The sequence below is a fragment of the Curcuma longa genome, chromosome 5 (assembly GCF_044706935.1).
Source record: "Curcuma longa cultivar G26 ecotype Majalengka, Jawa Barat chromosome 5, ITB_CL_G26_1.1, whole genome shotgun sequence".
NCBI classification, from domain to species: domain Eukaryota; kingdom Viridiplantae; phylum Streptophyta; class Magnoliopsida; order Zingiberales; family Zingiberaceae; genus Curcuma; species Curcuma longa.
The window spans coordinates 13,384,693-13,402,054 of record NC_133865.1 but is presented as its reverse complement, the minus strand read 5'-3'; the positions used below and the strand labels follow the sequence as shown (position 1 = coordinate 13,402,054).

Sequence of the window (17,362 nt, the reverse complement as noted above, 5' to 3'; positions counted from 1 at the left end):
GCAATTAGGAATGTGTTTAGTAGATTAAGTACAAATATTTTTTTATATTTCAAAATTCATGTTTTCAAATCTACTACTTAGTTTTCAAAATATTTTTAAAATTTTATCTTTGAAAAACTTAGTCTAAAATTTTATATTTTCAAAAGTAAAAGGAATTTTTAGGCCTAGTGTAGATACTCCAATAAAGATCATGCACTTATAGACTTAGGTTATTGCATCTCACAATGCACACTAGATAACTTGATTGTGTATTATGAAACCTAGAACGGTGTGAGATGCATAAGGTCAATGCCTAAGTTTCAGATGCTTATGTCTAAGCATCAAATCAAAACTTGCTCTAAAAATAAAAATTATGGATCAAGTTAAGTATTCTTGCTTAGTATAAGCTAACTGGATGATATACTTAAATTTGACTAACTTGGTTAAGTTGCTATCTTTTGATAGTTAGCCAAAACTAATAAGTTAGACATGTGCCTAAGAGATAAATTTATTTTATCTAAGTATTTTTATATATTATATAACATGCTTGAACTCAAATCCATTTTTTTACATGATTGAGTGATTTCAAAATTTTATGATTTTTATAAAAAGAACAAAACTTATAACAAGTATTGTTTTATTATGTTAAAGGGGGAGAGAGATCAAGTTGTTAAATTCAAAATATTTTTTAAAATATTGTCTTGAATATTTTTTTAAAGTGTTTTTAAAGCTAAATATTTTTTAAATAACTGAAAAGGTTTAAAATTAATTTTTACAAAATTGATTTAATTACTGTAAAATATTTTTCAAAAGTATAAGTATGACTTGAGTGGTTTAATCAAGTTAACAAATAAAAACCATGTTAAGTTTAGGGGGAGAAAAGAAAAAGATTTTTTTTCTAAGTAAAACTTAACTTCAGGGAGAGTCCTGAATTAAGGAGAGTCAAATGCTTTAAGTTTTTATATGCTTGTTATAACTTGCCTTGATTATTTCTATTACTTTCAATAAAGCAAATATTTTACTTAACTTTGAACCTATGTTGTCATAATAAAAAGGAGGAGATTATTGATGCATAGAGCACCAGATGATCGAACCTGAATTTTGATAATGACAAAGAGTTTAAGTTAAATGTGTGAAATGATTTGATGAGATTAATTGAGTGTGCAGGTAGCACAGAAAAGCCCTAATTGTGGCTAGGCATAGGGAAGTCCTAGCTAGAGGCTAAGCAAAGGAAGTCCTGATCTGGAGGATTATGCGGAAGACATGATTTGGAGGACTGGACAAGGAAGTCCTGGTCAGGAGGACTAGTCAGGAAGTTTTGGTGGATCAAGAGCACCAGATGAAAGTCTAGGTGGGTTTGGAGAATCGGATGTCTAGTAGTGGAAGACTTGGAGGCAGAGGATCAAGGTTTGGAGAACCTGGCTGGCACAAAATAAATTCTCTCGAGTGTGTGGGTGAGGACGTGTTCTCGGTAAGGAGAACAGTAGGCGTCGATTTAACCTAGGATTTCACTGGAAACCTGAAGTCAATACCAAGTAGTTTGCAAAACTATTTACTTTCCTGTTATACTTTAGATTTTAGACTAACTTGTTATGAAAGGAAGGAGGGGTTGAAACTTTGTGTTCCGGACGCCCTTATTTGGATCTAGGCGACCGGACAGTCCAGGCGCCCGAAATGGTTCCATGCAATTGGACGTTAATGAAATGGGATAGCGAGGCAAATAAGTTGGCAAAGTCTCAGTGATCAGGACACCTCAGACTCCAAGCACCCTAAAAGGTTCCAGACCTCAGATTTGGATAAGACGTTGCAGAGTTAAAGTTGATACGACAACCTCTATGTCAACATCTAGGTGCTCAGAAGGAATGCAGGTGCCTAGACGATGTTGTGTCAGCGTCAAAAGTGGATCAACAGGATGATGTGGAGACACCCGGAAGGGCTTCAAAGCACCCATATCAGTCCATATAAGCAATCTCGAGGGGGAACACTAGAAGCATCTAATTATGCCTCAACAACGACCTCCTGCGCACAATTCTATGATTTGAAACGTCGTCATAACGTCGAGAAGCTGCACCGTTTACTACACATCCATACTCTTGGTCGGTAAATTACTTATTACTTTTGTGCTTAAAGTTTTAGGACGGTATACGTGTTATCGATCTTAATTGATTTTATAAAAGCGATAAACTCCCTTTCATAAGAAGGGAGTTATTTAGTGGATTACCCATCAAAAATGACAACTAATCATGGGTCTTGGTGTAGCAGCCTGTGGCTATGAACCAAGTAAAACCAACTGTATCATTCTTGTTATTTTTTGTTACAATTTTTGATTTATGCAAAGGTTTTTCATGAAAAAGTAAAAATGCAAAGAAGCGTTATTCACCCCCCTCTAGCACTCCTAATCGATCCTACACTTTTGTATTTATTGGGTGAGTACAAAAGGCCAATTTTATGCATTTGATGGATGATCACTTCTAGTCTCCTCTTCTTCTACTCTTAGCAAAACCATCCAAGTTACTAGCACAACGAAGATGGTTCTTCTTCAAAGGCTAAGTTCGTGTGACGAATGAAGGACGTGTTTATGTGGATACCAAAGAGACACGACCATTTTGATCGTGCTAAGATCTACCGAATCAAGTTGCTACCAGGATTGTTCCGTTCACGCAACAAAGATGACAACTCGATCAAACATGTATAATACATCACATGGATCTTTGGAGGGATTGATTTTGTTCCGCTGTATTTATTTATTATTTTTCATAAAAGATCCCTACACTTTTAATTAGACAATCAACTACTGAGATGATCGATAGTCAAAAGTTTATATCTCCTCTTGGACATTTGTAAGTACTTTAAAATAATTAATTTTGTCAACTATCATAATTATTAACATCATTTATTTCATACTTTATTATAAATTTGTCAATTTTTTACGTGTTATTCATGATATTAATAGAATTGTAAATAAACATTGACAAGGGGATTAGATGACTTATACAAGCACTCTTGATCCCACAAAAAAACTGTGGTAAAATGAGTTTAAGGTAACCTATCCAACTCATTTTATATATGAAATTAATGTTGATTATATAATCAATTATTTATTTCTCATTTCAGCGGATGTTCACTTGGGACCCTGATGAAGAATTGAAAATAAAGAGAATTTTAAGAAAAAATATAGTGATCACATTTGGCATGTACTTAATTATGCAAAGACATGCGAAAAAACCCCCCCATGCATCATCGAGGAAAATTAGGTCAGGATCTCTAATTTTTGAGAAATTGAGGAGAATAGAAAGAGGAGTCAACTGAATAAACTCAATCAAATTTATAATTTTAGAGACTTATCTGTGACATATGTGGGTGGTTCAATCAATATCGATGAGCATACACGTAAATTGATAATTTTTTTCAAACACTTAAATTTTAATCTATTTAAATTATTTTATTATTTTTAATCATGATTTTTTAAGCCAAGGAAATGGGACGAAAGTCATTTTTTATAGATACTTTTACTCGCAGATTTAAAAAAAAAGGAGCAACGGGGATAGAGATAAAGTAATTAAGGTTAGGATTATATTATATTATATTAGTAGATGTTATTAGTTGTGTATCTACTCTATCTTTATATATATTTCTAAAATATTATTATTTTAATTTTTCTCATGATAATATAGGATAAATATGATGAACTCGAGCTAGCACAACGAAATTCAAGTGCTAATGATGAAAATGATGGATCTGAGCTCTCTGTTAGAAATGATCTGAGTTTATGGCTGGAGGCAAGTGGGGGATCCAAAGGGGAGAAGAATATTAGGTATGGGTTCTTTGAGCAAAACTCATACATCTTCTATTACCTCTCCAACCGTAATGACACAAATACATAATTTAACTGAAGTGGTTAGCCATTTAAAGAGCATAATAATACAAAGGAATCAAAAAATGAGGCAAAAGGATCAAGAAATTAGCGAGTTGCCCTAACAATAAAACTTGATCATTGATGTGTGTAGGGTATACATACATTCCTATTACGTTTATTGCACATCCTTATGCATTTCATGATGATACTTTGTGTTTATCGCACTCTTTATTCGTGCATTTGGCATATTTTTTTACTTTCTAGTTCGAAGATCTGCTCTTGTGTATTTGCATTTGCAGGATGGAAATCGGAGAGAAACAAGGCGAAACGAAGGGAGAATGATGAAATCCCAAAATGGGGCCATGCCAAATGGCATGGTCGTGCCCTTCCTACCGCATGCACCAAGGCAGGAGACGTGCCTTTCAGGCATGGTCGTGCCTCTTATGCCGCTTGAAGTCAGCCAGGGGTCATGCCTATAAGGCACGACTGTACCTCTTATGATGCGTGAAGTTAGCCAAGGGTCGTGCCTACAAGGCACAGCCGTGTCCACAGAAGACTTGAGCCAAAGTTCCAGGGCGTGCCTTGAGGCATGGCTGTGTCAGGTGCGAGCCTATAAATAAGCCCTTTTGAAACCCTACCAAGGGGGGTCAACAAAGGCGAACGGAGCACGCCACAGCCATGATTCAGAGTGGATTTCAGCATCTCATTCTTTCTTACGGGGCTACTCCGTCATTTCCATCCACCACCAATGAGGAGATTGCGATTCAAAGGTGATCTGAGCACATAGATAAGTCTTTTCCCTTTTCTCTCTTGGATTAAGGGTCAAAGATGTATTCCTATTCTTGTTCGAGTTGTGTTCCCTCCGTTATGGAGTAGATCCCCTATATCCTAGGACGTAGGATGAATTGAGTTGTATTGGATGATTTGTATTTAATGGATGTGCTCTTTGCCATTTTCTATGATATGATTATGCTTTGCCATATGAATTGTGTCATGTGTGTGTTTGGTAATATGCTTATGAGGGCTTAAATTCATGTGGATGGGAGTAAATTATGATTTATAAAAAATTGTAGGATCGTATGACCGAGGTACCTTGTGACAGAAGATAAACTTTAGAACCGGACTTTTCGAGGAGATCCTTAAATTGTAACAATCTCTTATGAGGGATAGCTAATAGCTAACGATCACTAGGAAGAGATCCTTAATAGGGTTACTGTTAATTTGAGGGGTGTCCTAAGGCAATCATCTTATGGTTATACTATTTATTGGATAAATAGCAATTCACTATTTGAGTGCACATTCCATATGTATTTGATTGGATCTTAAACTCAAATACTGAATGCCCGCAATACGATTCATAGCGTGAGAATTTGTGATTGGATCACAACTAATGAGTATCTCTACACGTGTAATTATGAATGTATTGGAATTATCCCTAGTCAAGAAATTGATGAGTACGGACGTCATCGATTCTGTCGAAACTAGCACATTTTGAACTCCTTGGTTAGCCAAGCAGCTGATCTCACTACTGGTGACATTCGATGTTGAGAGTTAAACGTGGATGCTGGTTAAAGGTAACCAGTTCATTGGAGTGACCTGCCATGAGACTTCATATGGTTCAATTTATATGTCAATGAAGATCTCAATGCAGCTTAAGTGCGAGTTTCCTTTGACTTGCAGTATTCAAGTCACCTTAGTCATGGAGGCTTATACTTTGACATCTTAAGCAAGCATCTCCGAGGAGGTGTGGATCCGAAATGATTGGGTATAAGTCGAAGTGCCCGAAGGTATTTGAATAGCCCATAGAGAATTCACCGCTCCTTGGAAAAAGGAGGTATATACCTTGCGGCCGCTTGTTAAAATTGTTACTAAAAATTTTTTGCCAAAGCATTACATGTTAAGAATACAGTACTCTTAGATACGTGTACGAGTAACTTGAATCTACAGAACAAGAAAATAGCTTGGGCTAGGTATGACGTAGTCAGCCTAGTGGGGACCGATACATATACCATGTCCTAAACTAAGCAGGTATAAGACGGTGAAAGTAACGAGACACGTTTAACTGTAGCTGCTGAAAGGTTTAGAACTGTTCTGGAATCAATCGTTGATTTTCTGATCAATTAGAGATCATGATATACTACTAGGTGTCATTCATAATCATTTCGTAATTAATGGTTAATTACGGACGGCCAACATAGCCGGGAACCTATTGGGTCACACGCACAACAAGTTCTCCGAAGGACTTAAAATGAGTTTGAGAATTAGATTTTCAAAATGAGAGAGATAAAGTCTGGTTGGACTGGATAAAGAACAATATGATGGAATTCGTCTTACGAAGATGAAACGAACAAAACTAATTTCATTTAAATCAGAGACCGTTTGGTTAGTGAACCAAATAATTAGGTTTTGAACCAACTTGGTTTAGCTTGTGATGGAAGAGGTTTTGGGAGAACGGAAAGAATGGAAAGATTCATCTTGCGAAGACGAAGTGAACAAAACTGGTTTGAATCAAATCCGAAATTGTTTGGTTAGTGAACCAAGTGATTTAGTTTTGAACCCGATTTACTATGGTAACCAATTCGGGTTGCTACATGAAACCCTAGAATTTGGTTTGCTACAGTACAAACCAAAATCTCAAATCCGGTTCAGGCTTTATTGATTCAGCCGCGGGTTTAAAATCTGATTTCTCCTGTAGATCTGCTTCACCGCGACAAAAACAGAGAAAACCGTGACTTCCCCCTGATTTTCTCTTCTCCCCGGTGAACACCCTCCTGTTCCTCCTCCTTCCTGGCGTCGCGGAGCAGGTGCCAAGCCGCCTTCCCTTTCTCTTGTGCGTCGCCGGCAGAGCATGGAGAGGACCACGCCGCCTTCCCTTTCTCTTGTGCGTCGCCGGCAGAGCATGGAGAGGACCACGCCGCCTTCCCTTTCTCTTGTGCGTCGCCGGCAGAGCATGGAGAGGACCACGCCACCTTCCCCTTCTCTTGTGCGTCACCAGCAGAGCACGGAGAGGAGCTCGGCTCGGCTTCTTTCCTTACTGGAGAGGGGCGCTGCTTGATTTCTCTCCTTGCCGGGGTGGGGTGCTGCTCGGCTTCTTTCCTTGCCAAATAAGGGGCGCTGCTCAGTTTCTTCCCGGCCAAAGAGAACAGCGCTGCGGGGTTTGTTCTCCGAGTTGAACGCCACAGGAAGGAACCCAATCACGGGACAAGAACCAGAGATCGCACGAGAACCGTATGCTCTGTTTTGTGCTTCTGCCACAGCTGTGGTCTTCATCTTCGCGTGGATGATCGCCGGCCTCCTTTTGCTCTTTCGGGTGTTGGTGGCCGCTGATCTGCCTGAAAAGAAACAGTATGGAGAGGAGAAGCAATGTTCTGTTTGGCCAATGTAAGAAAAGGGAGGGATTGTGTTAGGGGTTTGACATTGGAATTCGTGGTTCGATCAACGGAAATTGTCTCCGAGATAGGTTTTCCGGTCTGTCAACCTCCCGGGAGCTTACGAAGCGTCGGAAGAAATTATTCCATCAATATCGAAAAGGTTCCGATTATTTGTCCTAATCGACAGTCAATGGTTGACCACCAATAAACTGCATCGAAAATACGATTCTCGATGATAGTTAGAAAGTCCCGGAACGATCGCGACAAACGTAATTGCGTAGTTTCTGGAATAAGATTTTTCTTGATTCGATCGTCATCGATCATCGGCTAGTACCGAAGACGATGACGCGGCTCATGGCTTTTGAAGTCGTCCAGACGGAAGCTTAGCGTAGATCACCAGTAGAGGTGGGACTCCGACGAGGACCGCTCGATTGATACCAATCTTGCTCAAACGTCATCGGAAAGGTACGCGCAGAATTATTTAGTTTTCTGCAAATTTAATTATGCAAGTAGAATAATTTTATTTTGAAAATTTTTAATTTCTTATCATGCCTTGTACATGTTATTTCATACTTTTGCTATGCGTGTGTTGTGATAATATTAGTTTTAATTATTTATAAATTTCCGCTGTGCACGTTTTCGAAACGTGAGAACACGCGCATTACACCGGGACAATTCCAACAGTTACTCTATGACAAAGAGTAAGATATCAGGATAGTATGTCCGAGGTGTCTGGTGACTGCGAGAGAGTCATAGAATCAGACTATCTAGGTATCATCTCCAACTAGTAGTTATAGCATTAGAGGATAATTATTGAATTCCAATGAAGCCTGAAGATGTCAATTTGGTAGCTTGATTAGAATTCTGCATCGATATAAACATTGAAGAATGGTAAAGCGTCCATGATATATCAACCATAATCCTAAGAAATCTGAAGAATCGTTTCACATATCTATCATCTAGTTGACATCTGTTCGATCGAGGTTGAGGCACTCTAGTTCTCCTTCTCTCTCTCCCTCATACCTAAACTCAAGCATTAGGAAACTCTTTTTGTTCTAGTCTAGTGGTAAATTCCACAATTCTTGTGATTCGATATTTTTTATTACTTGACGATGATCGTACACTTGCGGCCAGCATCAATCATACAACATCTTCAGTTAAATTTCGCTCCTCATGATGATGGTGACGACGATGATGATGGTGGTGGTTCTTTATGAATTTTTTATGTATGAATATTCTTTTTAAAATCAGTATTTTTAACATTTGTTATTTTATTAAGTTTGTCAATCCTTCATTTATATAATTTTTATTAATATTGTTAATTTTTTTAACATAATTGGTGAGGTCAAATAATGTATTGCAATTTGGAAATGCATATAAGAAGAAGTACATATTTAATTTATAGACTATTATTTTTTCTTAAGAATGATTTTTTTTTTTATTTTCTTATGCAAAACGAGAAAATATATGGAAGAAGAAGGAAGTAGTGTCTCCCAAGATAAAAGACGATGACGACGATTTTGTATCTTTCTCTTATCTTGAGACTTCTTGATATGAATTTTATCATTTGGATAATCTTGGTGACTATGTATGTTGCCATTTGGATTTTGTATCATTACTTGAAGGTATGTTTGATATGAATTTTGTATTATGACTAAAACGAATGTTTGATATGGATTTTGTATCATGATTTTAATTTTGTATTATGACTTGAAGCAATGTTTGATATGGATTTTGTCATTTTGATATTTATATGCATGTGATATGCATAGAGTTATATGAACAGGTTGTTTGTAAAATTTGGATCGATCCGATCAGATCATTAATTGTATATATGAGAAAATGAAAAAAAATGAGTAGGATGGGTGGGGAAAAAGCTACATTTGCGATGAAATCACTTTCGTCGCAATAATATCATAAATTACTGTGTATCTTTGTTGCTAAATTTGTCGTCAATTGGTGATGAATTAAATTTGTCGCCAATCAATGATTAACATATAATTCATCACCAATCAACGACGAATTTGACGATGAAAATGAATTTTATCGCTAAATATTGTGATGAAATTTTAAAATTTTATTGTAGAACTTGGTGACAACTTAATAGCAACGAGAATTTATTCGTCATACTTTTCGTCGCACAATTTTTTACAATAAATTTATTTATAAGATTCGTCACAAAATTCGTTCCTAACTTGTGAATTTTTTTTTGTAGTGCTTCCTTCTTCTCCCCTCTTCTTCTTGCCGCCACTGCTTCTCCACATTGCGCCACCAACCACCCAAGGGAGCAGTTATCCAAGAGGACCAACTATTGTGCTACCGCTGTCCAGGAGCGCCATTGGCAGACTCTCCTCCACTGGCTAGCCATCGCCCTCCAGAGAGCACCAACCGGCAACCCCTTTCAGCAAGACAATAAGTGTTGTTCAGCTGCGAGAGTTTTCTTCCGATGCATTGGCTATTGTTTCAGCGAATAATTATTGTTGTCGGAACTCCAACGCTATTAGGCCTGTTGTCCATCATCAACAGTGAGTCTTCTGACCTCCGAATGACAACTTCATCGCCTTCATTCTGTTCGTTTTGTATTATCGGATTATTTTGAGCCGTCGGATACAGAATTAAACCATGAGTCCTCTCTCAAATCGCTTTGTCTCCCTCCTATGACTACTATCAAAATAGAAACAAGACACATGACTTAGTGAAGTCATTTTGTAGAGATCTCGGTGTGGATACAATTAGAGGAAACTTTTTTAAAGATTACTAGTTGATGTCATTTCTACTTCACATCATCGAACAACTATAATTTATTTATGTCGTTTATTTCTATGATTATGTCTATACATGTGTATCTTCATATGTGTTTGATGCACATACTGTAATAATTTAAATTATTATACTTCCGTTGTTTATTTATCGAAACAAAATTTTAAAATCCGTATAGAGACATCCAACATGAGGGCCTTTCTTGATTACCAACAATATCCGTCATTTGTATCTTGTCTCCTCCCATTGCATTGTTTCGTTCCATGGGACAGTGTGACTGATAATGTCCGAATTGCCGACATGCTGAACACAAATTTAAAACCGACTTAAATCGAAAACCCAAATCAACATCCTAACAATTAAGCAAAGTGGCTGCATGTAATGGTTGTTGATGGCCATATAAGCTAGAAAGATTGATTCTGTCGATTGCTCATTGGCAGCTGTAAGAAAAAATCTCAGTACGTAGCCACATCTCTGGGGGTGGTCGGCCCGGTCCCACGGGAGTTTCCCACCGACCACCAGGGCAAATCGGGAAGCGCATACAGCGGCCAATCTAGATGCTCAACATCCTTTGATTGCGTTCCCCATTTGAAGGAAAATTCCTGCAAATACGCCGTAGCTGGGGATCGAACTGTGTCCCTGAGTTACAATTCGGATGTCCTACCGTTGCACCATTGCCCCGGGGACTAAACTGTAGTAAGTAAACTTTTTATAGTGACCGACCCCACCGCCGAAACGGCCCCATATCAGAAAACCCTCTAAGGGATTTTTTGGAGGCACGGTACCACTAGGTTGATAAGAGCATACTGCCGAAATAGCACTTTAGCCGAGCTAACACATGAATCACACAACACCTCAGTCAACAAATATATGTTGCAAGAGGATTCGAACTCGAAACCTCAAGCAACAGGTGTCTCATTGGCAGCTGTGCACATGACCTGAGGTGGTTATGGACATCATCACTTCTTAAATGCAAAATGTCCGTCCATGTTGAAAGTGAATATCCTCCTTTAATTTAAAATGTTTTGTAATTTAGATTTTAGAAGCATCTCCGGGTCGGAATAGTTTAATAAATGTTCATGTGCTATTTTTTCACAACGCTGAAGTTCTAAAGCAGCCCAAAGTGAACAAGGTGATGCAATCGATCGATAAGGTTTTAAAATCGATAAGGCTATTCTTCTGTTATTTGTTTTATTGTACAATTATTGAGTCAGTTGAAGGACCCCAACGTAACCATTCCTACAACTCAATTAACTGACACAACTACAACTCCTCTTTGAGTTCCTTAACCTGAAATCCGTTCTCGACCCATGCAATATATCCCCCTCCCATGTTCTTCACATCTTTAAAACCCTGCATGAAAAATCTAATTCTCTTCTTCTCATTTAGAAAAAAATAATGTGAGTTTATATTTTTTGAAAAAGTAGTTAAAACTTATTATTATAGAGAAATTTATCAAAGAAAACTAAACATTTATTACTGAAAAATTAAAATTGAGGTGTCTCACTGCTTTAAGAAGATCCTCAGTTGCATACAGGGATCTCACTCCGCTTCGGCAACCCTGAACATGGCAAATTAAATAGTAATCAATATTTGCCAAAAACAAAGACAAAGTGATTAGCTAATTAATTACCACTACAATGTGATCATCTTTGTCACAAACCAAGGACACTCGCTCTAAAAATTTAGGGTTCTGCTCTCTCCCTGTCAACCAAATCAATTGGCATATAATAAATGTTCCATGGCTAAAGGATAAATATGTTTAAATTCATAAGTGTGAAATATTGCGTATTCTAATTCATAATCACAGAACCTTGCCTTGTGGAGTGAAAAACATGTAAGGAACATTGAGAGCTCCCATTGGATGCCCCTTGTTGAATTCCTCAACTGTCCTGTGAGTGTGTGTATATATATATAATATTTGTTTGGAAAAAAAAATAAGTAGGCATAGAAATATAGATGATGATGAAGATGCCAAGAAGAGAGATGAGACAATGGTAGCTCAAGTATACCTGACGTCCAAGTACTTGGAGCCTGAGACCAGGAGGCCGTTGGCAGCGTGGACGTCGATGGTCACCGGAACCGCCGCCTCTGAGCTGAGTGCCGGCAGCAAGGAGAGGAGGAGAAGGGCCAGAAAAAGGATGGAATCCGTCACGCGAGACACCATGACCAGCTTTGTTTACGGGACAAAATAGTTTGCTTTTCTGTTTACCCAAAGAAGATAAAAAGAAGGATATATATAAGGTGAAACTGGCATGGTAGCAGATGTCATCTCGAAGGATTAAATGAGAAAGTCCGATGAAATCAGGGGGAAGAACCGATGAAATCAGGGGGAGGAAGAAGAAGAAGAAGGAGGAGGAGGAGAGCGAGAGCTGTGGGCGGCCGTCGGCGCCACAGCCCTTTGTTTTGTGGAAACGTGCTAATTTTATATTGATCCAAACTGGGTCGGTGCCGAATAAATAAAACTTACGGTGGAGAGACGCCCTTTCCACGTGGAAACTAATAGGATGAATTGAAGATGGCCGGAGTATTAATTAAAAATAATTTTTATTATTTATTTAAAAGTGATCGAAGACATTTAAAATAAATTAATTTAAATGATATTTAAATTTATTTTATTATAATAATATGATATATAAAAATAGTTTTAAAAAATATTTTTATATTTATTATTGTCAATATATCACAAGAATTAAAATACTTTTGACGTTATTATAAATATTTTATAATGATATTCTATAAATATCAAGAATATTAGTGAACCTAAGATGATACCGCATATTAATTTATTGTGCGAAAATATCACCATAACTTTAGTGTAGTATATTATAAGGTATTTATGTGTGTCCTTAAAGATTATATTTTTAGTAGTGTTATTTTATAATGACTATATGAGTCTAATTTCTTCTTAATAATATTCCTCTTTCAAATTCCAAAATATTATATTTTCACCTAATAATTGATATTAAAGCCTTAAAGCCTTGTTTAAGAAAAAAAGATAGCTTCAAATATTACTACTCCATTTTTACATATTTTTAATGAAGAAGATTATGATTATTAGAATAATATATTTAAAATTTAGTTGAAAATATTTATTTTGTGGAGTATAGTTGATAAAGAGATTATTATATGATCTTGTAGGGTGCTAGAAAGGATGAATAATACTTTATTAATTTTTAAAATTATTTTAAAATGTAGAAATGCTAAATGAAAAATTAGAATAAGTAGCAAAAAATAAACTAACTTAAAAATAAATTGAAATCAAAATAATACTAAATTAAAGATAGATTAAGTAGCGGAAATAATGCTACTTATGGATAGATTAAGCAACGGAAATAATGTTAAGTTAAAATAGATTAAGTAACAAAAATAATGTAGGTTAAAGATAAATTGAGCCATGAAAATAAACTAAGAGTAGGGACATAAAGATTTAACGTTTACAAGCAAAAGAACAACTTAAATAAATATAAAACTAATAGTAAAAGTACTGAACTATTTTCTTCCTAATGGAGCTTTGAAATGAAGAACATTTGAGCAACAAATTGATGCTTCATTGTCTTGAGTCAACAATTTTGAGAGTCTTTGTCAAGCCTTTCATATAGTAGTCTTCTGGTTGACGAAAACTCTTATCTAGTCGCCTGGATGAAGATCTATCCAATGCCCAAACGTTGTTACTTATTCTTCTTCATGTCAACCACATCCTTTTTTTTGATTGATTGAAGTCTTTTCGATTGATTGGAAAGTCATTTTGGTCACTCGGAATGTGCTCCACGTAGGCTTAACCTTCAAGATAAATTGTGTTAACAAGGTCTTTCAGTCACCTAATCACTTTGCAGTTGCCCAAATGAAAATTTATCTATGACATGTCAGCTTTTGGATGAGGTCATAAATTTTTATCTCTACTACATTAGCATTTGGATGATGTTTGTGCTAATTAGATCGTTCTGTGATGTCGTTTGTACTGTAAGTGCATGATATTATCAAATAATAAAAATTATCATTCACTAAGACCTTGTGTTGAGTACCAAAATACTTACAAAGATGATTATCTAGAAAAAGTGTGTTGTGGTAAAGAATCAAAAGTGATTGAGAGAAAATAATGAGAAAGCTTAGTTCAGTAGACAATTCTAGGAGTTTGGTTACATTATGACGAATGTTGACGAATGCAATGTCTTTCATCTCGATGCACAATTATGAAGGAATTTATCCCAAGGTAATCAAATATTTCTATGGGGTGAAGAAAAGTATGAAAACACCGATATGCCTACCCTACTCACAATTCATAAGGTGCATTAGGATAGACCCTTTAAGCTCTATGACAAATCGTGAAGGCCTCGAGAGAGTTAATTATTGAATTTTTTATACGCATTTTAAAAATTTATTTCAGTAAACAAGCAATGGAAGCATAATTGTCACGCCCCGAGAGACGGCTATCCAAAAATTTCGGCAGCATATCTCTTGTAACAATTTCAATTTCCCTGAATACATATATCATAAGACCAACATGACCACAATCCATACATGATAAAAATACATATCAAGTACTAACCCATGTGAATAAGGCCCACTCGGTCGAGTAGTCTATAACATGCACACCAAAATCAAAAACATATATACGAAAATCCACACGATATAGAACAAGTTTTGAAATATAAATACTGATAACATAAACAAAATCAAAACAAAATCGAGGTCATCTCGATAGGGGACTAGCAACGCGGCTCTCCAGACAAACGTCAACCTAAAAAGAATAAAACCAACGGAATGAGTTCAATGAACTCAAGGGATATCTAACAGACATGTATAATTAGCTATCCCTAGCAGTAATAATCATGTCAGTACAGTAAGAAATACACAACTGAAACTACGAAAGAGCTATACATACCAAAATCACCTATCCCGACACAACGGTACGAACCATGCAAACAGATGCAAGGTCGCCAAACCAAATGTATAAGACCTCCTGTATGTGCATGTCAAACATATGCAACAACCAAAAATGTAGCAAGCATAAATAAATACAATCCATGCAGTATGCACATGATGCAATGACATGGTCACCCCTAACGCCAGTCAGCCACCGTCACCGACAATGGTGAGGTCGAGTGGGTAGGGTTATGATAACTGTACACTCTGTGATCACTACTCCTGCACGACCGAGTGGGCAGGATGCTGGTAGAGTACACCTATCCTCCTACCCCAAATCACATGGGGGAGCATCGCTCTCATCTCCTCGTCTCACAGTAAGGAGGGATCCCTGTAAGGTTACCACGCTGCGGCACCACTACCCCTGAGCGGTCGAGCGGAGTCCTGACAGAGCAACTGCACACACCCTCCTGATGTACCACTAACCCATGAGTGACAATGTGTGTAGATCATGTAACTGGTGACGGGCTCAGACTACATAGGAGCTGATGATTACTAGTATGCAATAATGCAAGGATGGTGCATGACACTAATGCGTGTAACACTTACCAATCTATGCCTCCTTATAATATGCACCATTTTGGGCATGTCATATGCCCTGAGTATCATAAGTCTAGGTATACATGCAAGGTATAACTAGTAGCTAATCAATGCCCAGTAAGGAACAATATGTCACTACTCTGATGAGCATATGTGTACATGGCAAGTATCAAGATGATCTGGAACTAAACAAGTAACAGAATAGAAGGGCATACAACATATACTATGTAGTGTCATACCAGGGCAGAAATAAAAGCATAGAAATTTTACTAGTCATAGCAAAATCATATATATCAAAATGACATATCTAAAGAGATAAGTCAAGATACCCGCCTTCAGAAAGTAGTCCGTTATCAGAAGAGAACCTCCGTCCAAAAGTCTGATAGCAAGTCAATGTCCTGTACGATGGGGCTTAAACTTAGCTATTTACATATCAAGGTGATTAACAAAATGAAAATTTTAAATCGTATCAAGTCTGATCCTAGACATTCCTATTTATAAACCAACTCTCAATCTCATAGATAATCCCATGTAAATCAATTAATGACTTAGATACCAATCAACACAAATCTTTTGATGGTTTCATGTAGTATGGCACTGTCAGGCTATTGCTATAGGCTTGCAACAAGTATCACCAAGATTTCAGATTTCTAATAACTAGAGGTAATCCAGACCATGAATGCATGGCATTTACTCATCATTTTCCCATTATCATCCTCAAGCAAGCCCTAACCAATGAACTCTACAGCATAAATATTGGCAAATTAAATCCTATTTTCAAATTAGCATGAGAAAACCTAGATTCAACCATTTCCAAAATACATCAAACCAAAATCGAAGATTCAAGAACGCTTATCACAATTAGGCCTGATTGTGCCCTAATTCAAACTCATAGGCGACGGCGGTAGAGCTATTAATCCGGCGTCACCAGAACAGGGGGAAAGACTTTGATCTCACCCTTTCCCTTTGTCGCGACTGGAAAGAGAATCACCGAAGGAGAAAAGAAGGGGAGAGGAGACGACCGGCTTGCTCCTTCCCCGGTTGCAGGCGAAGCAGTGAAGGGGGAGAGGAGAGGGAGGGGAAGGCAGTGTCGACTCCTTCTCCACGCGGCAGCGCCCGGATGGTAGGGGCGGCGGCTGGGCAGAGGGCTATTGGTCCTCATGCGGCAGGATGAAAGATGCGCGATCCGTGACCGACGGCCGGTGTTGCGTAAGATCGAGAACGGAGGAAGCACGGCGGTGACGGCGGCTTTCCTCAGGTGAGGCAAAAGCGACGGATGACCGCTGCAAGGGGAAGCTTTCTCGCGCCGATCGCGATTCCAAGCGGAGAAGAAAGAGAAAGAAGAAGAAGAAGAGGCAGCGCTGTGCGTTTCCGGGCGGAAGAAGAAAAATGGAGTCGCAGTTTCGGGAAGAAGAAGAGTCGGGGGTAGGATTCCTAATGGGTTAACGGGTTTTAAACCCAAATCCTTTAACCCTATTTTTATTTTTATTTTATTTTTTTATTTTGTAGTTTACAATAATAATCTATGTTATTACAATTTATGCATAAAAAACTATACGAGGATACACACGCATGCAAACATAATCATAGAACTAAATGACATACATACAATATACATGTTGGATGACATGAAGTGGAAACGACATCAACTAGCAATCTTCAAAAAAATTGCCTCTTCTTGTATCAACGTTGAGATCTCTTCGAGACGACTTCATCATAAGTGGATTTGGGATAGAATAAATTAGAATTATATCATAGTATTTTGATCCTTTTCTGTATCATAAATTAGGTTTCTAGTATATTTCGTTAACTTAGATTTATTTGAGGTCTTCATTTTATTTCTTATTAATTTGAGGGTAATTAATAGGTATTAATTTATTGTATTTGATTTTACAGAAAATTAAGATGAAGATAATAATTTATAGATAAT

General features: G+C 37.3%; 1 protein-coding gene and 1 long non-coding RNA gene across 2 annotated transcripts; both read right to left on the bottom strand.

Annotated features, from left to right (window-relative positions):
* Positions 1–11,169: 11,169 nt before the first annotated feature.
* On the bottom strand, positions 11,170–12,177 carry LOC141830105 (thiosulfate sulfurtransferase 16, chloroplastic-like). Its single transcript, XM_074717593.1, has 5 exons — positions 11,979–12,177; positions 11,785–11,858; positions 11,600–11,670; positions 11,474–11,527; positions 11,170–11,319 (listed from the first exon to the last, which is right to left on the bottom strand). The coding sequence occupies exons 1-5, from the start codon at positions 12,131–12,133 to the stop codon at positions 11,230–11,232; spliced, it is 444 nt and encodes a 147-aa protein (XP_074573694.1). The 5' UTR covers positions 12,134–12,177; the 3' UTR covers positions 11,170–11,229.
* Positions 12,178–14,373: 2,196 nt separating this feature from the next.
* LOC141828838 (uncharacterized) lies at positions 14,374–16,800 on the bottom strand. Its single transcript, XR_012601841.1, has 3 exons — positions 16,390–16,800; positions 15,766–15,830; positions 14,374–14,707 (listed from the first exon to the last, which is right to left on the bottom strand). It is a non-coding gene; the product is annotated as an uncharacterized LOC141828838 (long non-coding RNA).
* Positions 16,801–17,362: the final 562 nt, after the last annotated feature.